Source organism: Stigmatopora argus, chromosome 10 (assembly GCF_051989625.1).
Source record: "Stigmatopora argus isolate UIUO_Sarg chromosome 10, RoL_Sarg_1.0, whole genome shotgun sequence".
Lineage (NCBI taxonomy): Eukaryota > Metazoa > Chordata > Actinopteri > Syngnathiformes > Syngnathidae > Stigmatopora > Stigmatopora argus.
Genome location: NC_135396.1, coordinates 2,673,773 through 2,701,583, shown reverse-complemented (window position 1 = coordinate 2,701,583; position 27,811 = coordinate 2,673,773). Strand labels below are relative to the sequence as shown.

Here is a 27,811-nt window from a genome sequence, read left to right as displayed (position 1 = left end):
TAAATCAATAATTGCATTATTTAATCCAATTTTTTTCTTGTGTTTTTAGTTCAAAGCGCATTTTGTAAGATCTAAAAATAAATATAGATATTTTCCATTTTCCACTTTAATAATGAACATCATTAAAAATATATTCTGTTTCCATTTGAAATGAAAAACATGATTAAAAGAAATTTTCCATTACTGAGAAAAAAAAGCTCAAATAAACATTGCTTTAGATGTATAAAAACTGAATATTCAGGGCTTTTAATCCAGTTCTTTTAATCCATTTATAAAAAAAAAAATCTAAATATTAGATCTAAAATGATCCGGCCCACACGAAATGGACGTTAATGCGGCCCGCGAACCAACCCGAGTTTGACACCCCTGTGTTAAGCTACTAAAAAAATTGAACATTTATTCATCTGCCTCAAAAGATTAAAAATGAAGTCGGTTCTTCAAAGACCTCCTGTTTCCCTCTATAGTTTTTTTCCCTTCAAAGAAGTGATGTCATATATATACTTTAATGTTTTATAGTTTGCCCATGCATTGAAATAAAAAGGCGCTCATTGACGTACTTGAGTTCCTGCGCAATGGCGGCGATCTGCTCCACGCGGTCCTGATGGGCGGCCAGATCGCTATCGAAGGCCTCGTGCTTCCGGAGCAGCGCCTTCACCTCGGACAGCGAGGCCGTCTCGTAGTCTCTCTGAGTCAACATGGCCTCTTTGCCTGATCACAAAGCCACTCGAGAAATGTTAATACCCGCCCGTAAAACTTGACCTAAAAAAGCAAACTCTCCGGTCCTACCGTCGGTCCAGGATTCATGGATGGAGGCCTTCTGGCGGAACTTCTCGGCCAAGTGGTCCAATCTCTCCAGGCGTCTGATCTCGTTGAGGAGCCATTCCTCGTAGCCCTTCTCGGCGCCCTCCAGGGTGTGCCACGCTCGGTTGATATCCTGATCGACGCGTGGATGGGATCGAAATGTGATTCTCAAGACAGTCGCCGCACTTGAAAGCTTTGTCATTTTTGTCGGGATGTGCATACCGCCACCATGTGGCCCTCGGATGGCATGAAAGCAGGTCTGCCACCCAGTCTCAGTTTGGTCTGAAGTGTGTTGAAGTTGATCTCCAGCTGACATTTCTCTTGGACCTGCGGGACAATCGTAGACACTGCTTAGAACAAGGGTGTCGGACTCGGGTTGGTTCGCGGGCCGCTTTAATGTCAACTTGATTTCACGTGGGCCGGACCATTTTAGATATAATATTTAGATTTTTTTTTTTGTATAAATGGATTAAAAGCCCTGAATATTCCGTTTTTCATAGATCTAAAACAATGTTTATTTGAGCTTTTTTTTCTTAGTAAGGGAAAATCATTTATTTAATCATTTGTTTTTCATTGCGAAAGGAAACCAATTTTTTCTTTATGTTCCATATTAAAGTGGAAAACAGAAAATATTTTTATATATTTTTAGATTTTTCAAAATTATTTTTGAACTAAAAACACAGAAAGATTAAAAATTGCAATTATTGATTTAAAAGAAGGAAAATCAGGAAATTTAATATACATCTATAGTCTTCATTTTAATTTGAACCTAAAACAGAAAGTCGTCACTCATGATTTACTTTCCTGGGCCACACAATATGATGCGGCGAGCCAGATTTGGCCCCCAGCCACCACCTTAGGGAATTTAGAGTAGTCAACCCGCTAGCTTTTTGGAATCTGGGAGGAAACTGGAGTACCTGGAGAAAAGCCCCCTTTTTATTGATCTAAAACAATGTTTATTTTAGCTTTTTTTTAAAATATTTTTATATTTTACAAAATGATTTTTGAACTAAAAACACAGAAAAAATGATTAAAAAATTACAATTATTGATTTAAAAGGGGGAAAATCAGGGAATTTAATATACATCTATACTCTTCATTTTAATTTGATCCTAAAACAGAAAGTCAGCCCTCTTGATTTACTTTCCCGGGCCACACAAAATGATGCGGTGGGCCAGATTTGGCCCCCCAGGCCGACACTTTGACACGCTTAGAAAATAACCCGGGCGTATTTGAAGCCAAAAATGTGGATCCAAACCTTTGGTGGTTTGTGGACTCGGCGGTAATCCCGGAAGTCCTCCAGCTTCTGCTGCATCTCAGACATGGTTCTCTCCGGGTTTCTGTTCTCCAGCCAAGGAATGGTGCGACGGATCCACTCCAGGAGCTGCGAGCCGAAAGTCAAGTCGAGAATGAGTTATTATGATGCATTATCGCCTCAAGGTGGCGTTAGATTTGGTACTCACGTCGCTGGCCAATTTCTCGTACTCCTGCATCAGGTGTTCGTTCTCCTGGTTGACGGCCAGGACCTTGCAGATGCGATTGGCCGCGGTCTCTGCCTACGGGGAGGGGCAAACGCGCTCGTTAGAGGGGCTGCCATGAACTCGTTCCGTGTATTATTTTAGCCATTCCATTAGATCCACATTTTAATACACTTTTTAAATCACGACTTAAGGTATTTTTAATGCTTACAGTTAATATAATTAAATGAATTCACCAATACATCCATTGAAAATGTGCTCAGGATTTTTTTGTCTAATTAATATATAATATAACTTGCAAGGGAAAATAACTTAATTTTTTTGTCTTTTATTTTGACTTATTTACGGATGCAGTCAGTTTTTAACATATCAAAAGTGCTCGCAAACATGTTAGCATCTACTCTTCAATGTCAAATCGTTTTAGTAAAAACAAGAGCAGTGATTGAGAGCTAAATCTTATAATAATTTAAAAAAATATATATTTATATTAATGTTGAAAGAGGATAAGTGCAAAAACCTCACTCAGATGGTTGCAACATGCAGGAAACTGCTAACCAGTTAGTTTCATGTGCCTCAATCAAACACACTGTGGTTTAAAAAATACAAAATTTCAAAATAAAATTCAAAACGCCATGCGTCTCGAGTAGGTCCATACATGGAGCACATGGGCTTCAAGTGACGCTCAAGTCCGGTGGCTCCTATCTCAATAATTACTAAACTGCAGGAATACAAAAACAACACATTCGACACAAGTCAATACTGAATTTGAATACATGGACTTTTTTCCGTCTTCTTCAGCATTTGCTCATTCTAAAGCCATTTTGACTTTTAATAATAATACCTAATACTACCCCTCTTTTAGACTTGAACTTCTTTAGAGCATTTTAGCACATTTTACTTCAGTTTGTTCAGAGAAAAGCAGAAAATATGCTGCAATGTGACTTTAGGAAGGTGAGTGCCAATAGACAAGTTCTTGAGTGAAAGAGTTAGCATTAGCATAGAGGATTGCCATGAGAGTTCCCATCAAGTCACCTAAACCAGGTCCGAGTTATTATTCAGTGGACACCAAAAATGTTAAGGATTTGTCGTGTTTATGGAATGGAAATGGCAACACAAAATTTAAAACAGAGAGGCTCTTAACTAGCAGCTAGCTAGCTAGCTAGCATGCACCACATCATAAACCCATGATACCTGCATGACAAACAATTATCACATTATATAGTAGCATCCCATCCTACTATTTTCCTAATAATAGCCTACATTTAAAAAAAAAAACAAGCATATACTGATGTGCACAATCATTAATAAACATTACATTAAAAGTTTCCATTTACTTCGATTTGCTTTGTACTTTTTGCTTTGTTGTTCTGCGGCCTTTGCGACTGTACCGTCTAACTTATAACTATGCCTTTTCTTGCTACCGTCACAATGAAATTTCCCGAATACGGGATGAATAAAGTTATCCAATCCAATTGCTATGAAGACTGATAGACGTCCAATCACATGACAGGCAATTAGCGATGAAATGAAAATCGCCTTTTCAAAATGGCAGACTTAAATAAACTAGAAAGGGCCATTACTACCAACAATTAAGAGAGAACTCAAACCATTCTTAGGGTTTTCCATCTGATGGGCCCCAAAGTGCCTAATACTTTGCTCTGAATCCTGCTAACAGTTAATAATAATAATAATAAGACTTTGTCATCATCATTTACTTGACAAAAGCCTAATTGTCATCATACCCAGAAACTGCGTATGACGAAATTAGTAGTGCTTCTCCATAAAGTGCGTTTTCCCATGCTAGGCTCCCTCCCAAAATATGAAGTTGTCAATTCCAGGGTTTCTGGTGTAGCATGATGGGAACTCTCAGTTTGAAGGCGTGTTGGATGCGTGCGTGTACCTTCTGCGCGCCAGAGAAGGCGTGATAGAAGCAGGACACATAGGTCATAATGGCCTTCTCATCAGGCCTCAGCGTGCCAACGATGTCTGCCAGATAGCCCAAGCCAAAGATGAAACAGACAGAAAGAGGGAGGGAGGGAGAAAAGAGCAAGAAAATGAAGCACAAAGCCCAAGCAACGCCCCCAAAAAAGCCACTTTGGAGTCAAGTCTGCTGCTCCACCTGAAAGCAATGCCAACCCACCAAAAGAGCATCGTAAATCATGTTTGGACACACGTAACAATCCATATTTTCCTATTTTTTGGCATTCTGGGGAATTTACATGTTTCAATTGGAACTTTTTAAGAAATGTCTTTTTTTAAGTGCCTCATAAAACTAGACATTTAACGTATTCAGTAATCTGGGGTAATATGTCAAATTGTACGATTTTAGTTAAATTGTTGTTTACTATTAAAAATAGTGTGCAATTAAAAATAAGGCGTTAATAATGCCATCAAATGTTTTGTGTAAAATGTCAATGTAAATATCCTAAATTGAGAAAGATGTTAAATCACCAATTAAAGGAGTTTCATTTTTATTCTTCAATAAATTCATCTTTCCCTTCAATTCCTCATGAATAATTAATTATGCAGAGTGCGATATTAACCAGCCAATCAGGTTATAATTCATATCAAACAGTACCAAGATGCCATATTATTTTACAGGGATTTTAGTTCAATATGAAGAAACGGTTTCAAAATGCTGATTAACAGTGAACCACTTGAAGATGTATTTTTGCTTTCAAAGGGCCAATCCAAAGTGATCTATGGATTATTACGCGTTTATGTCCCAACACATCCTTTTTGCTGCGCAGAACTGGAGCTGAGAGAGCTGTGAAAGAAGGCGGGGCCATGCTGAATGGAAGGTGGCGTTTGTTAGTTAAAAATAAATAAATAAAGGGGGCAACGTGGGGTTGACAAGGGGTACCTTCTGGGCTCCAGAGAAGGCATGGTAGAAACTGGACACATAAGTCATTATGGCTTTCTCATCTGGACGAGCTGTGTTCACAATGTCTATTGAAGGGGAGGTTGGGAAGACCACGTTAAACATGGACATACAGGACAAAAATATGAAACATACAAAGACGGAATCCAAGTGACAGACAAAATAATGCAAATGTAAAAGCTGGTCATGAAAACATATCCATACAACAACACATGGTATGGGATCCAAGTCCAAAATCATTACGTGACATCTTAACGGCGGCTGCAAAAACTGCTCCTCATCTTGAAAGCCTCCTTTTAAATCCCCACAATTGTTTGGAAACCTAATTTTATCTTGAAGGCTAATACCGGTTCAAATTCCCAATTTAGTAGTCAGTGTTCTTTGATATTCTAAGCCAAGTTAGAGACTTTACACCAAAAGCCAAATCCCAATTTAAAACCCAAATCTAGCCATTTTTGGAACCCTTATTCCTAGTTTAAAACTCTAAGCTTGCTTTAAAAGCCCCAAATTCTAAGTGTAGCTCTGTCTTACATTTTGGGAGTCAAATAACGCTCCAATTTCACACTTTTGAGGAACACAGCTCCATATCACGAAAAAAAGGAGAAAATGACCACATCGAATAAGAAACAATCCATCAAACAAAAGTAGGCAATTGTGCATAAATAGGTCTTACCTTCTGCATCCAACATTTTAGGGATATCCAGGTACTTCTCAGCCACCTCAAAGGCGTTGTTCAGATTGGTCACCGGATCGTCCTGCGTTTTTGACAATAACAGAGTCACAAAAAATTGCTAGTCTATTTTCTGTCCCCTGAAAAAAATGATTTGTGGTAAATGTGCTGCTTTTTTTTTAAATTGTTGAGAAATTAGAGTTGAGTGAAACTTTTTCCAAGTATTACCAAGTATTATTTGCTGTATTGTGAGTGTTTTTCACCTTTCTGAGCTTGTCGTAGTCGATAAGTTCGGGTCTGTGTCTGTGGATCAAAGCGTTGAAGGCGAGGCCGTCCTTCCAGCTGCCAGAAAACAAAATAAAAGTTTACAATCTGAGTCATTATTATTATTTTTTTGTCACATGACATGCTATTTATGTCTCCCAAAATTCATGATGTTATTTTCGGTGTTGACATTATCACAAGTGTATCATTTTCACTTATTATGCTAGTTCAAGAACATAAATGTCTCCCTCCTTCCACTAGTGGGAGCTGTTGCTTGCTATAGATTTGAAGTCGGAAACTATTTGTTGGTGGGATCATTTGAAAATTACACCACTTTCCCGGAGTTTATTTATACTGTGTGCATTCTGTATTGGCCTGTTACCTAATGTGGAAGTTCTGCACATTGACATTCTTGTAGGGAGCGGTCTTCCTCTGGCACCACAACAGAAGACCCTCCTTGGCCGACGTCTCTGCGATGAAAAGGGAAAAAAAAAAAAAGTTGTAGGCCGTGAAGTCGCTTTTAGCCCGACCGCACATTTGTGTCAGTACCTACATCCAATAAAATCACTGTAACAGCATCAGTAAGTAAATAAAAAAAATAGATGTGCGGGCGTGGGTAAGAAATAACCAAAAATAAATGAAAACCTTCAACAGAAATGTCCTGGATGGCAAAGCGGAGGATAATGGTCCAGATCATTCCAAGGGTCATCTTGGCATTTCCGTCCACGATTTCTGCATAAACAACACACACTTGTTTAAAAAAAGATAATTGGAATGTAGTAGATCTGTAAGATTATAAGAGAGCAGCCCCAATTAATTTTCCAGAATATTTGCGCTTTAAAAATATAGTAGAATGTAGAAATGTGGGAATATAAGGTATTAAAAATAGAAAAAAAAAATCCAAATAAATCCACAGTATGCATAAAATTGTATATGTAGTCTGTAAAATGTGACCACAATATCTTGCAGTATTTTAAATAGAAACAAAACTGTCTAATATATTATTTAATAATGAACAAAAGATGTAAATAGGATCGCATTAGAACATAAAATATCCAGCAAACTGCTGTCTTAATACAAATGTATCATCATCAAGTAATAACGATTCAACTTTGAGAAAGGTGTGACACATTTTTGTATTTCTTTACGTCATCTTTCGCAGTCCAACATGCAGTCGGACTGGAATTTTTCACATAACTTTAAGACACGAGATGACACACTGTTCTTTGTCAATGACTCATCAAAAAGAAAAGAAAAAAAACGCTGCATGCTAGGCTTTTAAGACTTGAAAAAAGGGCATGTGGCCTATCACACAAGGTTCCTTTGGAACTTTAGTACGAATCAACAAGTGTGTCGTGTATATTGATTGACCTTCTGCGCCAATGGAGACCAGTTTGACTCCCTTGCTGGCAATGAAGTCCAGAGCTTTGTTGACGTTGTTGATCTTGTGCACCCTCATCTTGCCACGCTCGGGTTTGGGTAACCTCTCACCTAAGAGAATTAAAAAATAAAAATACAAACAATTCCAAATGAGCGCGCATGCTACACGAGCTAATTTTAGTTTATTCTGTTTAATATGACCAAATTTCAGATAAATCCAACCAACATTTTCACCATCTCTTATTACAGTACAGAGAAGAAAAAAAATGAACTAACTTCAGGCCTCATGAAAAAAAATTGCCACTTAATTTTTATCATATATATTTCAGCAGGGCAGGGCACATTTTCATATGCTTTATTTATTTTAAGGCAATAATAAATCATTTTGTTAGAAGTTTCTCTCATTTTTTTGTGTGATTCCTCACATTTTCATACAAAATTGGGACACCAATTTTAAAGGTTTTAGTTGGTAGTTGTGAGGACCATGGAACAAATTTGAGAATTTACATATAAAGTACACTTCTACTTACGAAATTTTCAAACTTTAGCGCAGGGCACATTTTCATATGCTTTATTAATTTTAAGACAATAATAAATCTTTTCCTTATGATAATCTCTCATTTTGTATGTTTCCTCACATATTTCATACAAAATTGGGACACTGACCAATTTTAAAGGTTTTAGTTGGTAGTTGTGTGAGGACCATGGAACGAATGAGGGAATTTACATATAAAGTACACCTCTACTTACGAAATTTTCAAATTACGAAAAAAGTCTAGGAACCAATTAATTTGGTAAGTAGAGGTACGGCTGTACGTGGTTTACCTGAGATGACCTCTAGAAGCAGCATGAGTTTAAGTCCATCCCTGAAGTCCTGTTCGATGTTTTCGATTTGTGTGCCAGACTTGCGCAGGTGGGAGTTGCACCACGCCGTGAACGTCTGCACGAGGACAAAAACAGACATTTGCTCAGTTTATTAACTAGAAAGTGTCTTTCTGATATTCATACACCTTGAAATTATGGAGTCATTTTTAACATGACGCAGAGTATAAAAACACGATGTAGATTTGTTGGGGGGGTTTTCTCCCCAAGTTGAGCAAATTATTGACTGAATGGAGAAATTCATTGTTAGCGTTTGTCTATGTTTTCATTTCACGATTATTTGATTAATTGGCGTTTCGATGTACTCAAGATAGAAACATAACCGGAGGGCGAAAAAGCGATTGAGCGCACAGGAAGCAAGCTCAGCAGCCACTCTCGGGTGACAGGAAGTGGAAGCTGGAGCTGCAAAATGGTGGCAATCAAAGACACATTGTTTGGCTTGACAACATGTTTTCATCTTGAAAATTGCCATTTATGTAAAGGCTTGAAAACCTCATTTGAAACCACAAATCTGCAAATGAACTGTACTTGGAAACCATAATCGGCTCTAAAAACGGTCCTTCACTCATACTTTGAATCCCTAATTGTGTTTGCAGAAACGGATGCATTTTGAACTGTACAGTGGTACCTCTACATACGAGCAGCTCGACCTACGAGATGCTCAAGATACAAGGAAAATTTTGAGCAAATATATCGCTCTAGATACGAGAAAAATTTCCAGATGCGAGAAAGCCAGGTGGCCATGACATGAGGCTGTTTATCATTGTAGCGCACGGTCTTTTTTTGCCGCCTCTCTTCCGTGTATAACAGATATCTACGAGCACTGAACGGTTTATTCAGACGAGTTTCGACCAGAAAACGCACAACACGCATGCATGGGCAAAAAGAGGGCTTTCTGGGTAATGAAGTATACTCGTGCACACAACACCGATAGCCAATGGCACCCTTTCTCAGAATAAAACTTCATTACCCACAATCAATACGTGGGTAGGCTTAGCTGTTGCATTTCCTGCTTTTCCTTCCTTAGCCTGTTAGCTCCCGCGATCGCTCATTCAAGGCTACTTCTCGTTGGCAAGTGGTCGTACATTATCCTATTGTGAGGACATTTGTGTGCATCATTTTGGGAATATTTTGAAGGGAATACAACAGCAAACAGCCCATCGATAGCGAATGTGAGGGTGGAGGCGTGGCAAACAGCTAACCCGCCCAGAACGAAGGTAAAAAAAATAATTAAAAAAAAATAGAATTCAGTTTTGTGTAGTTACATTAAACGTATGTTTGAGTGTGTCTGTATATAATAATCCAAGTTAATTTAAATTTGTTTGTTCAGTTACGAGTGCGTTGCCGTGGATAAAGTCCCCCCGCTATTAATATTTTTTTTTTTAAAGTGAAAATCCTCGCTGAAACTTGTACGTGGAAGCCACTCTTGCTACTAGGACTCAGCACTAAAGAAAAAAAATAGCTACAATAGGGGTGACCCCACTTTGGGATTTTTCAATTATCACGGCCATGTTTGGTCTACATTAACCGCGATATTCGAGGGATTACTGTAATACTGCACGCTGATAGCTCCGCCTCCCACCGCAGTGGATGGCACAAAGCAGGCATTGAGCCCAGCGGATAATGGCGCCCTTCAGCCGACCAATAAACGACAGGGTTGGGTTGGGGTCTGGGCGTGGGGATACGTGTCACATAAACAAACGGACAAATTGGGGAGCACGAGCGGGACAACAATGTTCCCCTTCTAACGCACACATCCCTCAAACGGTGCAGGAAACGGTGCCGCAATGACAGGAAGTCGCCGCTTAGCTAAGAATTTGAGCGCCACCATTCAGATGCTTGTCAACGTGACATTTGTTGAAAAATGTGTCGGACAGAGAAAAAAAATAACCCTTCATTTCAATGGAGATGAAATATTTCCCGATTGGAAATCATAAGAGTAGTAGTAGTAACCTAAAAAGCTCAAGTCCTTTTGTTTTGAAATTCTGGACGCTGCGTCTCATCCGATTGTTGGTGTTAAAAAAGAAACAAAGTGTGTGAAGGAAAACAGTCACTATGGCAACATGCGGCAGAAGAAGAATGGAGCATTGTCCTCGCTAGCATCGACGCCTGCTTATTGGAGATAGCTATTTGATTATTACGTTGGAGGAATGACAACACGAGGGACGGATACTAAAAATAATACTATCAACTTCTTGTTCAAAACGAGTATTATAGCACTAGTCAGGATTTTAACGGGCGTCCTTCTCCAGTCGAGTCTGGAAGTGTTTAAGCTGTCCAACATGTCTTCATCCAGGGTGGATTTAAGCACCCTTTGCTCTATGCTTGGCTGGTGAAGGGAGGAGGATTTTTTTTCAATTGAAGCCGTCTGTTGGGGACTAAAAAGCTCTTTCAAGTCCTCTTTCCCAGCCAGCCCAGAGGCTAAAAGGTAAAAGCTTCAGTAGGTTATTTATTATTTACCAGAGTACACTAAAAACACAAACTGCATGAAACCCAATATGGCCCCTGCAGAGTTTGAAAATATTACACCCAACCAGGAGTGGAAACCATTGACAAGAAATTTGGCGTGTGCGGTAGGGCCCAAGAAAATTGGGAAAAATCGACGCCGAAAAACACATTTTTCAGTTTTCAGCACGGTGGATGAGTGGTTAGTGCGTTGGACTCGCAGTTCTGGGGTCGAAGGTTCGATCTCAAGTGGGTCCTCACTGTGTGGAATTGGCATGTTCTCCGGGTACTCCGGTTTCCTCCCAGATTCCAAAAAGATAGCGGGTTGAATACTCAAAATTGCCTAAGACACAGGTGTCAAAGTGGCGGCCCGGGGTCCAAATCTGGCCCGCCGCATCATATTGTGTGGCCCGGGAAAGTCAATCATACTTACCGACTTTCTGTTTTAGGTTCAAATTAAAATGATAGATATAGATGTACATTATATTTCCTGATTTTCCCCATTTTAAATCAATAATTGCATTTTTTTTAATCATTTTTTTCTTTTCTAGTTCAAAAATCATTTAGTAAAATCTAAACATATATTAAAATATTTTCTGTTTTCCACTTTAAAATGGAACAAAGAAACATTTGGTTTCCTTTTGCAATGAAAAACAAATGATTAAATAAATGATTTCCCCTTACTAAGGAAAAAAGCTCAAATAAACATTGTTTTAGATCTATAAAAACGGAATATTCAGGACTTTTCATCCAGTTCTTTTAATCCATTTATAAAAAAAAAAAATCGAAATATTATATCTACAATGGTCTGGCCCACATGAAATAGAGTTGACGTTAACGCGGCCCGCGAACCAACCCGAGTCTGACACCCTTGGCCTAAGCCTAGCCACGATTGTTTGTCCGTCTCCTTCTGCCCTGCGATTGGCTGGCCTCCAATTCAGGGTGTATTCAAAGTCAGCTGGGATGGAAAAGCTAACTGGGAAATCTTTTCAGAGACCATTCAAGACTGTTCTGACAATTCTGATCCGCTAACGTCACACCAGCCTTGAACAAAAGGCGATTCCACGCCTCTTACGCAATTGCCTCGTCGTCAAGTCTAGTGTTGAGACCGGTCGCCCAATGACAACCCACTTTGCCCGCACATATGTAGCGTATATCGGTTTAGACGGGCACCGCGAACGAGACTGACTCAGGTGGAGGGAAGCCAAAATGACAAACTAGCCGTGAATAGCTTGTTAAACACAGACAGGCGTGCTGTTATTTTGAATACCGCAAAGAGGAACTGAAGGATAGAAAAAAATAAATAAATGCAGAAATGGGAACAGGACAAAACGTCGATCAATGGAAAGCCTCTTTGAAGCAATGTCCCACGACGCTTGTAAAAATTGAGATTGGACAGAAGCGGGAAATACTCTGGGGGATTAACATGGCCAAATGGGCCAGACGGGCTTTTGTGAATCAAGCTTGGTAATTGGCTGGTCTGACAAGTACACCAACAAGAAGGCCAATTTGAAGAACAGCTTTGAACTGATACACAAACATGCTGGCTAGCTTTAATATTGCAGAACAAGGGTGTCAAATTTGGGTACATCAAAACCACGAAAGGAACGTCTGAAATACAGAAAGGGTCAATAGGTCACCATGTTTAGTCAAGAAATGACATTTCTATTGTTAATATCTACTCGTTGGTCATGTCAGTCAGTTTGCTCCAAACTATTTGAATGAATGCTATCTTGGCAGATTTGGGAAAATCCCTTTAAAAAAAAGAATGAAATATTAATGATGTTTTCAGGCAGTTTACTACACCAAAATGAGGTCAACTGTAAAGGTAAACAGACCAAGAAATGACAAATGGAGCATTTTTTAATGCTTGCTATCTTAAATCTAACAAACAATGGTAGACATTATGTAAAAACTTAAAATTTAAAACATAAAAACCAAGTTTAACAAAAATTGTGATCTCAAAATATTACATAAACAGTAATCCCTCAAATATTGTGGTTAATGTAGACCAAACATGGCCACGATAATTGAAAAATCCCAAAGTAGGGTCACCCCTATTATAACAATTTTTTTTCAGTGTCGAGTCCTGGTAGCAAGAGTGGCTAACGCTTACAAATTTCAGTGTGGATTTTCACATTATGAACTTAAAAAATAATTATTATTAATAGTGGAAAGAAAATCATGAAGTTTTGAATTCCAGGGATTACTGTACATATTTTTTAAATAAAATGCCAACAGATTATAGATTATATATATATCTTATGATCCTATACAACCGAGTCTTTGTAAAATCTTTCTATTTGACACTAGACTAAGACTTAAGACTTGATAACAAGTTTTTTTTAGATGGGATGTGAATATTTTTTTAAGTCACAATCCCAGAAAAGGGAAAAAAAACATAATTAGCATAGGCCCTGCTACTAACTGGCCTCATTTGACATCCTATGCAACTCTTCTCATATGTACACTGCAGTAAGTAGATACTCCGTTTCAGCTACTGTAGAGTGACGGGAGGAACGAGACACGATCCAGAAACCTCCGCCCTCCCAGCCTTCAGGACATGAGAAGCGGGGTGAGGCCTCCAAGCGCACACACACAAACACACGGGCGAGTGCATTTGACAAGTGAAAAGCTGATATAAAAGCAGCAGCCTGCGGCTACCATTCTGAACAGCTGCTTGGAGGTCAAGGCTTGACCGTAAAGAGGTTTGAACCGCACACCATCTTCAACGTACACACCCAATTAGAAAGACTTGTGGAAGAAAAAGAAGAACTCTGCCGCAGACCATTATCCAGGCTTTTGAAGGCATTTTGCAGTCAAGTCCGGACAGGTTGTCATTTTAGGTGTGCGCTAACTAACAAACGAGGAGGCAACTTTAAGGTTCATGTGCTGACAAGTTGTCAGGAAAACGCACCCATTGGTTTATCAGAAGAGATGTGGTTGAGAACATTGCGCTGCCATGATCTGATGATCCATCATAAAATATTTAGCCATCTCTCCTTGAATAATGACAATAAAAGCATTCAATTCAATTCAATGTATTAGCTTGAAATGCAGTAGCAATCGGACTTCATGTGTAGTAATTGAATGGGCAACTTGCTGATCAATTTCAACAACATTAGTTTTTTTATAGATCTAAAACAACGTTTATTTTAGCTTTTTTTAAATATATTTTTAGATTTTACAAAATAATTTTTGAACTAAAAATGCACAAAAATTTCCAATTATTGATTTAAAAGGGGGGAAATCAGGAAATGTAATATACATCTATACTCTTCATTTTAATTTGATCCTAAAACAGAAAGTCGGCACTCATCATTTACCTTCCCGGGCCACACAAAATGATGTGGCGGGCCAGATTTGGCCCCCGGGCCGCCACTTTGACAGATGGTCTAGGACAACTACTTTTGATCGAGGCTCATTCTCACAAGTTCTCTGGAAGGAGTTCAACAAAGGACAAGGTTTGGTTCAAATCTGGGAAAAGATCCACGAGACATTTTATGCGCTACTGACATGACGTAAAATACCGATCAATCGGAAACAGGTGTCTAGTATGGAGTTGATGTTCCAGATTCCCAATAAAGAAGACTTTCAAAAATTATTCAACTTCAAAAACAAAAGCGGTTGTGTAAACCATGCCAAATTTCAAGAACTTTTAAGGTTGCAATTAGATCTTAAAATAGGAAAAACTGCAAACCTGACCACCCGCCACTCACAAAGTTCAAACAGTTGTGGCTACTTAACTGCCATTTTATCACATAACTTAAAAAAAAAAAAAAAGGTGACAGCAAGGCAGGAAATGAGTGGGGGGACTACAGGGGGGCTTTGAGCAAAATGTCAAGCTGTGCCATTGTTTCTTCCTTTTGTTTATGTGGCTTCCTGTCTTTGTTGTATGCTCAGACAGTCCCAATTGAAACATTAGCATGTTTAGACTTTGCTCTTTTGAAAATATACACTAAATCTTTACAGCTAAACGAACGGTCGTCTTGTTCCTTTGCAAAGCGCACGATTGCCGACTTACTTCATATTTCCGCAAAACAGTTGTTGCGCCATTAAAATGTTGGTTCAGGTTGGCGTTGCGGAAAAATGTTTTGAAACAAACACATTAGAAAGAAAAAATGGCGGGCCATTATGGAGAAATAAGGACGCTATTGCTAGCAATCATTCAATTTGAAGATCCAGGAATCGAGAAAACGGGCAAAACCTGACTATTTGCTTAAAAAGATGACTCACATCCCCATTTTTTTGTTTTATTTATGGCCAACAGAAAAGAAATAACTTTACAATTCAACTTCTGTTTTAGGTCACACAACAGGATGAAATAACTTAAGCGTAATCAGCAATGACTGCTTTTTGGAATACACTAGTTTTCCGTTTTTCTCATGGCAAACTATTCGGTTGCTTTCTCTCCCTACTGGCTAATCAGCATCCAAGCTAATCCCCACTTCCTGTCTTGGGAGGCGTGCTCCAGGAAGCCGAGCGTGGGCGGAGGGAGGACGTCTGCATTCATTGTCCAGGAATGTGCGGCAAAGGCATCCAACGGAACGGGAAGTTAAACATTAACCATCCGAGGGTGCATCCGGTCAACCACCTGAGGCCTAGCAACATTTTCATTTTAAAAATTAAAAAATAAACCTCCAGATAATGTCCAGAAAGATCTAATTATTCTCAGTCGAGGGTGCCGGTTGCCAAAAACTTGAAGCTTCTTAGTTGATGATGTCAGTTATTTCCTGTTGGCTTAATGATGCCACCCAATGAGAGGCAGCGTGACGCATTTTTTTTCTTCAGGGCAATCCATAAAAAATCGTTTCTTCAATAAGAGTCACTTATGAGTAATTTTAAAGTAGAATTGCAACAGTGTGCTTCTTGCATGCAATGACGACAAAGTAATTTGTAGATAATTAACATCCGCCCAACTTGTGGTTCACATAGCAACAAATACCGTATTTACTCGCATATTAGCCGCATCCACATATAAGCCGCACCCTTAAAAATGTGTATTTTTTTACAATTACTCTCATATAAGCCACACCCTGATTCCAAATGTTCACCTCCATATTCATGGTTTTAATAGGGAGTACAAATGTCTTACTTTGATGAGAAAAATTCAAAAAGGAAGTCATGTGAGCGGTACAACCAGGAAGTGTATTTTGTCATCCCTAGGGGCCCTGAGTGAGCAATTGCAGGCACAAGTGATTTTTTTTCACATTTTAATGCAAGATATGGTTAATTTTTTCTTGAATTGCATTTATAGATGTCAAAATACATTTTTATTTAGCATTTTATCTGTTTATCTTTGCTCTATTTTGAAATAAATGACCAAATCAGCCAAATTGTCTCACGTTATGCCGTTTCATCTTTGTCGCTATGCAGTTTTGTGCATATTAAGACTAATTTGTGCGCATATAAGCCATGTCATCATTTTTTAGCGACAAATACGGCCTATATGTGAGAAAATACGGTAGTCGATGTTTGCATGTTTTGATTTTTCTTGATCTAATGGACGAAATACAGTCAAGTTCACTTTGCGTAAATATCATCAAGACTAATTTGTGCGCATTTAATCTGTGTCATTATTTTTTTTGCGACAAATACGGCCTATATGCGAGAAAATACGGTATGTAGGCATGTTTTGATTTTTCTTGTACTTGATCTAATGGACGAAAGTAAAGTTCCCTTTCAACTAAGCAGGCAGAAACTTATCATTTGTGTTTTATTACATTGTCTCAGTTCCACACCCATTTCTTGGTGCGAGTGTATTCATGTCGGGAGCTTCTTTTTTTTTCCTTCCCACCATCGAAACCGGGAGCTAGGCCGGCCTGCTGGGAGCTGGCAGCGCTAAGCATCAGCTGTTTATGTTGGCCTCTTATTAGTAAAAGTGATGGCGGTGGAGTGTTTCCAGAGAGCATGGTGCTGATTAGCTCACAGGAAAAATGCTCACAATGATGCTTTGCAGTAGCATAAAATTTAAAGAAAAAATAAAAAAATACAAAAAATGTAAAAGGGGAAATTTCCGGAAAATAAACATGGGAAAAGACGCTTGGGGAATAGAAAATATTACAAATGGGAAACTTTCCATGGGAATTCCATTGGAATAGAGGGAAACTTAAAGTAGTGGTTCCCAACCAGAGAAATAAGCAATATAGTTTTAGTTGATTATTAGAGTGCAAAAGATGTGAAATAATAATAATAAAATGGTCACTAGGTAAAGACATGACTGTGAGTATCGAATTATGACGATTAATGATTTATTTTGAGGACTTAAACAAGAGCAAAACCTCAGTAAATCACTGATGATTCCAACTTGAAAAGTTCTTGAAATTTAGCAGCGCTAATGCTAACCGGGCATTAGAAGAAGTCCACATACGAAACCAGTCGGGGAAGTTGCTCGTTTGAAAAAGAGAAGTAATCGCGCGGCACTTCAAAGACTGTTTTTAACGTTTGTCACCACACACAGATTGAGAATCCATTTGATGGCCGAGGTGTGGTTTTTTTTTCTTCTCCTCGTTAATTCTTCGCACATTAGCCACTGGAATGAAAGTGCACATGCCACTCACAATTCCACAAAGTCCATGTTAAGAAATAAGTGTGTGCTAAGTGCTATTAATTTTTTTTGCACTCAATCTCATGAATCGCACACACACACTCCAAGCACACGCACACATCAACTCTCCCCCTAACAAACTCACCCACGCAAGTTGTGACACTTTTTATGTGGAAAAATAAAACGACGCGTGATTCAAAACATATTCCCTTCCGCTAGTAAACACTGTTTGCCGGCTACACCGCTGCAGATAATTTCCCGAGTGGGGATAAAAAACCCCAAAAAAGGTTCAACATTGACATTGCTGACACTCCAATTTCTACGCCTGCAGCATATTTGTGTATTCGTGTGTGTGAGTGTGTGTGTGTGTCCTTGTCGTACAACATCAAACAACACTGGACATGCGTCAACGTCAGAATGCTACACACACACAGAAACACACACACACATCAGAGGCCAAAACCTGGAAACGTACAGTCGGGGTTCGAAAATGCTGCTCGACGGGAGTTTCAGGACGGCCCGGGCGGGCCCTTCCCTGTCCCGCCCCCTTCTCGTCTCCACCCGCCTGGCCAGCTTTTACCTTATAAGGCAACACACCCAAGCGCTCGTCGCCGTGACGACAGTGATGTAACATGACTGCAGCCCCCTCCTCGCTGACACACCGCGATCAAGGTGACAATGCAGACCCCAACCGCAATTGTCCTGATATGCCACGCGCAGGACAACGCCATCCATACACACATACCCACACACACAAACACACAACACACACACACACACACTGTACAACATAGACGGGAAGTGACAAAGCGAGTTAATTCAAGTCAAAACAAAGACTTTCAGGGAGTGTCCTTAAATGGCCGCCCGCTCAGTAAATTGGACAAAAAGACAGCGTGAGTCAAATAAGCGGCATTCTGCTGACATGACGTTCGAGTGACTGAGAAAAAAATGGCAAGAATGTTGCCAGGAAGAAGAGGAGGAAGGGAGTCCTTGTTAAAAAAAAAATCCAGCCAGGGTCCAGAGTTTCCGCTAGTTGATGACCCATACATAAAACACACTGGGTCCAGCTCCACCACACATTCCAGCAAACAAACACACACATGGCCAAGTACGAACACCTCTCTTTATGACTTTGAAATACTTTGACGGCGCAAGCAAAGCGCTAAAGAAATAAAGTGTATGCTAATCCAAAACTCAACGCAAAATAAAAGTCAATATCATAAAAAAAAAAGTTCGTCATTCATCCAGTAATGGTTGTTTTCTTACCGCAAAACAGAAAATAACCAACAAATACTAAATGTTATTTTGCCAATATCTACTGGTGAAAAAGAGTAAGTCTTGTGCGCATATAAGCCCCGCCCTTGATTCAATCATTCAGTTTTTAGTTACAAATACGGCTTATATGCGAGAAAATACAGTATTTTTTTATGAACAGTTTATAACCATGGCAATGTCTTACAAAAGCTTCACTCTCCAATATTTATTGAGCAGAAAAATAACCTTGGAGATAAACCTACGCATCGTACTTGCAATGGAAACGCACGTTGACCTTTTTAAAAGGTTTATAGAATCTAGTCAAAATCATTCAACCCTTTCCAAATCGCTTCTGCCAAGATGTGATACTCAAGTGGGTGCGAGTCCCAAATCCGAATCTGAATCAATTCTGTTAATGTAGACGGGGACCAGGCCTGCTTTGTTATTTTTCCAAATTCTTCATGTGGGTCAGAAACATCGAGTTGTGAGCCTCCCAAAAAAAATCTCCCAAAATTAATCACAGCAGGGATTATTTAGAATTCCGTGTCATACTCTGCCTGACTTAAGTCTTTTTTGTGTGTTTATTTCCAGTTTTAATGCCTTCTGCTAGCCCTGTGGTTTGAAGTACGATGATTTTGATGTTGCTACACCGGCAAATAACCTCCATTAGGATGCTTGGCTTTCCAGAGGGCCGCTTTACACACAGCACACGACCTCATCACTGTGTGGAACTGCAGAGATGCAACTAAAAATAAGATGCTGTAATATCGGGTTGCCTAGCAACAGTAACCCAAGCAGTTTGCTATAACACACAGCTGCGGCGATAAGAAAACGAAGAGCGCACAGGTATTCACCAAGAAAAGTAGTCTTTTGTTCTAACTGGATGTCAAGTATGTTTTGGTCAATAGAAATGGACATATGAATTAAAAATAAAACAAATATTTTGCCATGAAAATACTGTACATTAGCCTAAGTCGTTGTAAATAATAGTCATCTATCTGAAATTGAGGCTGGTAAGTGTGTTACAGATTCATACATACTATAAGATTGGATTTACAAAATTTAACCCTGGGGTTAACTAATATGCATAAATGTTTGGTTTACCATTTGATTTTACTTGCCTCGGTTAATACGCAGTATGTTAAGCACGTTTCATTTCACGCTAAAATGATCATTTTCCAGACGTCCACTGACTCATGGTCTCGACTCTTACTGTACACTAGTAAGTGGGTGGGGTGGAAATATTCAAGTCATTTTTTTTAAAAAGGGGTTGCGTGGTAGATGATGCCACCGCGATGGAGTCCTCCGCCCCGAGGGGCCCGAAGGTGGGGGTCGCGTGCGGAAATCTGGGGCACGAGGATCACTGCATTAAAACAACAGCCGGGTTAAGGCTGGAGCGATAAGAGACTGGTTATTTTGCAACTGCCTACATCTTGGAATATCACTTGTTGAATGTGCGTGACTAAGAAGAAAAGTAACAAAGAAAATGGCAAAATTTATATATATATATTTTTAAAAATCATCTACCAAAACATAGAGGCTTTCCATTAACTGGAAAAAACGTAGACATCGTAGACAAAAATACGCAAGTAGAAGAGCGCGAGGACACATTTGACAATTGAAAAACCTTATCTTAGTAGCAACAATAATAACAAGCTTCTAAATCTTTTTAGTTGATGTCGCAGACTAAGGTAAAAGCATATGAAAAAACATGTTTTTCCACACACATCTCAAATATAGGCGCACGTGAAGAAAGGTAAACAACGTGAATGCGAGTTAGAATTTCCAAACATCAAAAGGATGTATTTTTCCGAAAGGATGGTAAACCCTGACTGCGTGTCGCACTTGTAGTTACAAATTGGGGTGATTTGACACTTCCTAAAGTAGCAGGAAGTGGGTAATCTTTTTGCACCAGTTACCATCCGCCCTAAATATTTTGTCCTAGTTGGAATCAGGTTTGTCCACATCCCTGATTAACTATAACGGAAATCTGGACGGGTAAACGCAGCGAGATGAACACCCGCTCAACGGCAACGCATTGGTCTATCCTCAGTCACATCAGGATATAATCCGGTCATCTGATCTGGGATATAATCTCAGGGTGAGGAGAGTGGGGGGCTGGGTGGACAGATGCTATACGGGGGCATCTGCACGGTATCATGGAGAGGCTCTTAAAAAGGGGGCTAGAAAATGGTGCCCATGTCAAAAATGATTGAACTAGCATCATTTTGGACAGAGAAAAACAATTAGCGCACAAATCTGGCTGTTTTTTTTTTTACAATTTCAAACAATACATCAGAGAACACCCGCTTTTTTCAACAATGCTGGTTGTGATGTCACAACCAGAATTGCTGGCTAGCATTTTCTAGCTCTTGCTAGCACGTTTTGACTTCACGAAAGAACGCTCAAACGCCAATAATAGAATAGAAAGTCGATGGATATCATGCTAGCTCTTCGGTTTGGAGGTTGTTTAAGTGGGCGGGGCAAAAGGCAGCTAATTAGGATCTGATTTTTTTTGTATCTTTAAGATTTTTCTATCACTTCTTTGGATGAGTTAGTGTCAAAAATACGAAAAAGTAGCACTTTAAAGTCTGTAGCGGTAGCATTTTCTAACACTTCTCATGTCAAAAATACGAAAGGGTAGCATTTTAAAGTCTGTAGCGGTAGCATTTTCTAACACTTTTCATGTCAAAAATACGAAAGGGTAGCATTTTAAAGTCTGTAGCGGTAGCATTTTCTAACACTTTTCATGTCAAAAATACGAAAGGGTAGCATTTTAAAGTCTGTAGCGGTAGCATTTTGTAACACTTTTCAATGGTGTTTTTTCAAAAACACAATACAAAGAGAGAAAAGGCAGTAAACATAGCATCTAGCTCAGCTCGGCTACCATGGAGACAAGATGATGCTTAGCGATAAAAGACAAAATAAATACGCATGGCAAGAATACATCCCACTGTGTTCTATCCCATTTCTCTCCCCTAAAAACAATACGTCAAATGTCCACTCCATCTTCATTGTTATTATGTTAACACGTATCTATTGCATTTTTAACCTTGTTTTGTTAACAGCCTCAAACGCTAAAATTCCACACTCAATTGAAAAGATACGAAAAACAATATTAGGGGAAAAAAATGTCTTGGCTTCCACCGACCACATCTGCAAAGCTGCAAGCCCCCAGCCCTGTCTGTCTATCTATTGGGGGGGAAAAAAACAGGACACCCCGCCCCCTTCCCACCGCTCTAGCGGGCTACAATGATCCAGCAAAGGAATGTTGCAGCCCCCCACCAAAAACCATCAGCCCGCCTGAGCTTCGTCGCGCCGTCCAATGGCTGCACGGAGGTGGAAAGACCGAGAGGGTTGGGGTGTGGCGGGACGGGGGGCTACATTCCTCGCTGCTCTGTCCTCTGGCTGGCCGTCTGCTGGATGGGAATTGTGGATAGCGGTCAGCTGAAGGAGGGGGGGATTGAGTGGCGAGGGGCGGGGTGGAGGGTTTACCCACAGCTGACCTGAAATCAGCTGGGTAGGAGGAGGCTAGACTTGGTAGATTGGGGGAAAAATAAAAATGGCCCCTAATTTTTCTGTAATCCAGATTCTACTATGATTAGTTTTGGGGTCAAAGGTTACCAGTTTATGCAGAAAATGCGTGATATGAAATTCTAAACCATGTCATGACACCCGTATCCATTACATCACATGTGTCAAAGTGGCGGCCCGGGGGCTAAATCTGGCCCGCCGCATCATTTTGTGTGGCCCGGGAAAGTAAATCATGAGTGCCGACTTTCTGTTTTAGGATAAAATTCAAATGCAGAGTACAGATGTATATTAAATTTCCTGATTTTCCCCCTTTTAAATCAATAGTCATTTTTTAATCCATTTTTTCTGTTTTTAGTTCAAAAAACAATTTTGTAAAATCTAAAAATATATAAAAAAGCTCAAATAAACATTGTTTTAGATCTATAAATAATTGAATATTCAGGACTTTTAATCCAGTTCTTTTAATCCATTTATAAAAAAAATCTAAATATTATATCTAAAATGGTCCGGCCCACGTGAAATCGAGTTGACGTTAAAGCGGCCCGCGAACCAACCAGAGTCTCACACCCCTGCATTACGTCAAAATGTCACTCACAACTCCACTAAAATAAACCCCCCATTGACTGCAGTCAATTTGCAAGATGGCCTCGTTGTCTATCTTGTGTCCACCGGATTTGACAAGAAGCTAATAAATCCTCAAGTCATCCTGGACTGAACAATACGCAAAATTCCCCTTTTGTTTCACGCTAGCCATCTGACGCAAAGTAAATACGAACATCTAACGAGATTACACACCACTAATAATAACCGCCTGATAACCCCGAATGACAGCCAAGGTCCTCTCGGGTCATCATCACATGAAATCCCGTTAATTATCTGCAAGGGTGGTCGGGCTGCAAGCAATCATTTAGCTAATTGTTTCTTAGATGAAGGTCGGAGAGCGCTCAAATCCCCCGCAAAAAACCTCAACCCAATAGAGTAATAAAAACTGGATCCACATAGACCAGAAGGGGACTTGTCAATTTTACCAGAGCACGATTTCAGGGTAAAACGTCTTCAATAGATGGCATCATTGCACTTGAGTGGTGTTGATTTATTAACCGGTGACTTCCAGACAGAACCGGCCAGCCACTGTTACTTCCTCCATGAAGATAATGAGATGGTTGCCATTACTGTTAACGCAAAACAGTTGTGGACAGAAAGCCTCACTTGTTAAAAGGATCATTTTCTGCATCTGCGGGAAATTTATAGCTCCACTTTAACCACTTTTGGTCCATTGACTAGGTTTTTCTTCGACTTCTAACGTCCTTGCTTGAACAACTTTTTATGAACAAAAACTCATTTTAGCTTTCCTTGACTGAACGGTCGTTTTTGTCAAACACTCAGTCGGTTACCAGTCTAGAACGTAACCAACCTTTCTTTCAATATCAGCTAGAGTCTGAGTTTGCTTTATTTAATAAGGGACAGCACATAATGAACATATTTATATTCATGTTAATGAATATATGCATGTAAGATTGTAGCCGAGGGCTAAATTACAGCACAGTTTTAGACAGCCAAGTGACTGCAATTTTGATCATTTAACAGCCAGGCTTTAAGATGATTGGCCAAGACGTTCAGAGTTCACGTATGCTAATTGCTATTGAGTTCCAGGTATTTGGGAAAGTGCTTTGGCTGAATGCACTTTTTTTTTTTAAAGGGAACTACACAGTCACCTCTAGAGCCAGCCATTGTTGATGTGTTGGAATTTTTGGTAGAAAATCTTGCATTGGAGGAGGAGGAGCTTGGCGTTGGAAAACAGTCGAGTACAACCTTTGTGGATTGTTGGAAAATTGACATTTTTGCTTGTAGTCCACCATTGGTCGCCCTTTTATGGCCGCCGCACCCGTTCTTGTAACTTCCTGGTGCCTTCATTTTATGTCGGGTGAGGTGTTCAGTTTACAACCCACTATAGCAACCAAGTCATCTATTCTTACGATACACTTCAAAACACGGCGCGAACCGTACCCTTTTTTTTCGCCTCTCCCTTACGCAATGATTGGCACGGCGAGCGAAGCCACGCCACAGGAATGAGCCCTCGCTCGTCCAACTTTGCCACCGCTGAACGCAGTCAGGAAAAGGGAAGTCAGTCGGTGAAGTGGCCTCCGTTCTCCGTCTCTCTTATCAATCAATCACCCGGATGAATTCTCGTGTTTGAGCAAAGAGTCAATGATTGGCCAGGGCAGCCTGGGACAAACTTTGGCCCCAGGAAATTGTTGGGAATTCATGCATTTGATGGCCAAAACCAGGAGCCGAGTGACCTAATAAAAATACACCGGGAATTTTGGCCATGTTTTCATGCCGATGGCTATTATGTCAGACATATGACGCGTAATTATTCCAAACTTTTAGGTCTTCATTATTCCTGCAACATGACCCACACTGAGAACAGAAAATTACCTTTACTACCATTGATGTGATGACATGCATTTTTTTTTAATTTCATAAGTTTTAAGTAATTGCCATTTTGTTGTTGTGGTGGTATTAATTCTTGACGCCACAGCAAAGATAAGACAAGTCAGGAAACAAATCTAATCTTGCACAAATGGCATTCAAACTAAATAATCAATAAATTTGGGAGAGTTGCACAATATATTTCTGTCTATTTCTGTTTGTTCTGGATACACAAACTTGAAAAAAAAGTTTATCTCTATCCAAATGTTCTTTGTTTCATAACGATAGGGCTAAATGTCCAAAGATTTGGTCAAAAATGTGTTTCTTTTTTTAAAATTGCATTGTCTGTACTGTACAAAAGTATGAGCAAATAAATGAGTGCAGAATTTCAGACCTCCCACGCACACGCACACACAAAAGCAATGAACTTTGCACACTAGCAGTTGTCAGATTTAAAGTCAGGTGATGTTCGAGTACTTTTAGTCAGTGCAAAGGTTTGGAAACTACTAAACAAGAGACACCTATAAAGTGATTTTATAATCACTTTCATTTACTGGAGTTACTATTACTAACACATTTTGATTTCCAAGGTGAACTTTAATAATCCTATCTTGAAAAAAGTGATATAGTAAATACATTACAATTTGCGTGTTGCATTCAGTATCACCCAGAACGTGGGAAATATTTTAGAATGTCTTCTCATAGTTAGAAATTGTGTAATTTATTTTGATATTTTGTAATTTATTCGTTTGGAAGTGGGCTAATATCTCAAATGCTAACAGCTTGGGCCACTTTACCCCCCGAAAAAATATAAAAATAAAATCACATTACGTAGCGTCCACTACTAGAATGACGTCTCACTAGTGTGAATATGAGAACTCCCACACATTCTAGAAGGCGTTGAAGTGAACACTTACGCAGTTGTCACATTTCCACTCAGTTAATGAGCGACTCTTCAAAAAGTTTGCAAACTAGACGACAAAATTATCCCTCGCCTGTCAGCGGGGTGCTCAATTTAACCAAAACGGGTCACGAGCCGAAAGCGTGGACAATAAAAAAAAAAAAGAACAGACGGACTTCCATGTTCTGAGCGTGAAAGCACACACAAGTTGACGAGACTTTTTTACGGACAAAGTGGCGCCTTGTTTCCGTCCCCGTGGGCGGCTCGGGGGTGTGAAATACCTTTAATAAAAGTGGCAGAAGCGCGACTATAACAGGGAGAAAATGGGGTTTGGGGCAAAAGAACCGAGAGACGGGGTGAAAAGGACGGAACTACGCGAGACTTGAATGGGGAAAGTGGGCCAACCGAGGCCCAAATTGGCTTGCTGTCCTCCCGTTCCTCCCCTGCCATTTTCCTCCGCATTCCCAGCCTCCCTCTCCCCCTTCCTTCCTCCTTACCTTCCGTTGCTGTTTCTCCCACGCTGGGTCCAGCAGCAAGTCCCGGTCCCAATCGTTCTCCTGCTCCATGTAGGTCGGTGGCCCGCCGGACGAGTATTGGTTGTTGGCGGAGTGATAGTCGACCATATCAGCGACCAAAAAACTGTCAAGTGACCAGAAAAAAAAATGTCCAAACGAACCGAAGGCGAACCGAAGGCGAACCAGTGGCCGGGTTAGGGACGGAAACACGACGCTGGAAGGAGTCCTTCTCTTACCGCTCTCGGCCGTCACGGTGCAAGGTTCTGTTTCTTTTTTTTTTTTCTTCCCCCTCGAGCTGGAGTATCCGGTGTTCGCCGACAGGGAGTCTGCTCACTGGGAGAAGAAAAGCCTTCCCTTGTGCTCGGTGCTGGGCGGAAATCGGCCGCTCCTACCGGCGAGGAGGCGACGACACTTCCGATGGTGGCCTTTCAAAGTAAAACCAACTCACCTCCACTCAACGCAAAACTGCTTTTTGCACTTTCCCCCCTCTATACTAGTATCTCGTATCAGTATCTATTCAATAGTTATTATCTTAAGGCATTTAATACCAGCTCAGGTTGCATAAGTATGTATTAATTAAATTATTAATCATATAAAAATGTTGATTAAATTATTTGGGTTTTTTTGCATTTATTTTCAAATGACATATAAATGTGTATATAAACAGCAGTTAATAAATCAACATAGAACAAAAATTGCAGTTTTTTCCAAATTAATTATATATTTTATTTTGAAGGCAAACTTCCCAATTTGCTTTTCCAGCGTGAGTTTGCCACAAGTACAACACGTGCACGCGCGCACGCGCACGACACCACTCTCTTGTACACGTAAATATTCTGGTAATTTAAAAAAACTTCGTCTCTGGAGAAACGAAAATGTTCAACAAAATGTTTTTGAAAATCTGACAAGTTTCCCGTCGTTTGGAAATCAAATACAAGTTTGATCACTGCTGCCCCCTGGTGGTCTTTTGTATACTTTCTGCAATTTGCTTGCTGTGCTCCCGCATTGCAGCCACTGCCTGCCAATTTTAGAAGTGTTATAAATAAACTGGTTAAGAGATTTTAATGATACTGACAATGCTAGTGATTATTCTTGCAATCTATTCATGTGTGTAGATGTATAATAGGGCTGAGCAACGATTTAAAAATGGCATTAATATTGAGGATTGCATAGTTATACAGAAAAAAAACTTTTTCAAAAGATTGAGGATTGCATAGTTATACAGGAAAAAAAAAACTTTTTCAAAAGTAGTAGTATATAGTAACAGGTGTCTGAGTTTATTGTTGGCCCTGTCTTATATTTAGGCAAAATATTCTTCATTCAATCTGTTCAAAATCAAACTTTGAAGGAAGCTTAACATTTGCTTTGGTTTGCTAAAATGTGATTAAAATAATACAGTGAATTAATTAGTGAGGTAAACTCATTCATTGCCTACCCTAAATATATTCTTTTCAGGTAATTACCCTATTGCCTGAGCGTCTAAAGACCGAGAGCGAGAGAGAGAACAAGTAGGTCACGTTCCAATTGTCACCGCCCATTAGCATCACTCTGCCACAATTGTGGAAAGGCTATTGACAGTGCTCAAACTGGGTTAAGGTCATAAAAAGGTAACCATGGCAATTGGGCATATAAAAATGTACCTGTGCAATTTAGCAGGACTTGTTAATTGGCGCTGATTGCTGCCTAGTCCCCCGATTCAACTGAAAAATAGTTCGGATGAACCAAGGAGCCAATTTGAGACATAAGCTCCATGTGTCAACTTGAGAAGGGTCCAAAAACAAAATACCATCAGCAACATGACATTTATGCAGTGGTGGGCCGTCAGG

General features: G+C 39.8%; 1 protein-coding gene across 5 annotated transcripts in view; it reads right to left on the bottom strand.

The window, feature by feature from the left end:
- actn4 (actinin, alpha 4) overlaps positions 1 to 26,386 on the bottom strand; it is a 33,196-nt gene extending 6,810 nt beyond the window's left edge. For 3 of the 5 annotated variants that reach the window (XM_077612116.1, XM_077612113.1, XM_077612115.1), the window contains exons 1-14: positions 26,222 to 26,386; positions 25,968 to 26,109; positions 8,300 to 8,414; positions 7,466 to 7,585; positions 6,740 to 6,826; positions 6,477 to 6,564; positions 6,094 to 6,172; positions 5,834 to 5,915; positions 4,180 to 4,265; positions 2,265 to 2,357; positions 2,060 to 2,185; positions 1,024 to 1,128; positions 787 to 934; positions 558 to 708 (exon numbers count right to left, since the gene is read on the bottom strand). In XM_077612116.1, coding sequence (XP_077468242.1) covers positions 558 to 708; positions 787 to 934; positions 1,024 to 1,128; positions 2,060 to 2,185; positions 2,265 to 2,357; positions 4,180 to 4,265; positions 5,834 to 5,915; positions 6,094 to 6,172; positions 6,477 to 6,564; positions 6,740 to 6,826; positions 7,466 to 7,585; positions 8,300 to 8,414; positions 25,968 to 26,093 — 1,406 coding nt within the window. In that variant the 5' untranslated portion in view covers positions 26,094 to 26,109; positions 26,222 to 26,386. Of the gene's footprint in view, positions 1 to 557; positions 709 to 786; positions 935 to 1,023; positions 1,129 to 2,059; positions 2,186 to 2,264; positions 2,358 to 4,179; positions 4,266 to 5,142; positions 5,229 to 5,833; positions 5,916 to 6,093; positions 6,173 to 6,476; positions 6,565 to 6,739; positions 6,827 to 7,465; positions 7,586 to 8,299; positions 8,415 to 25,967; positions 26,110 to 26,221 lie in introns of all 5 variants that reach the window. The other 2 variants (XM_077612112.1, XM_077612114.1) reach the window with 1 other exon arrangement.
- Between the last annotated feature and the right edge of the window lie 1,425 nt (positions 26,387 to 27,811).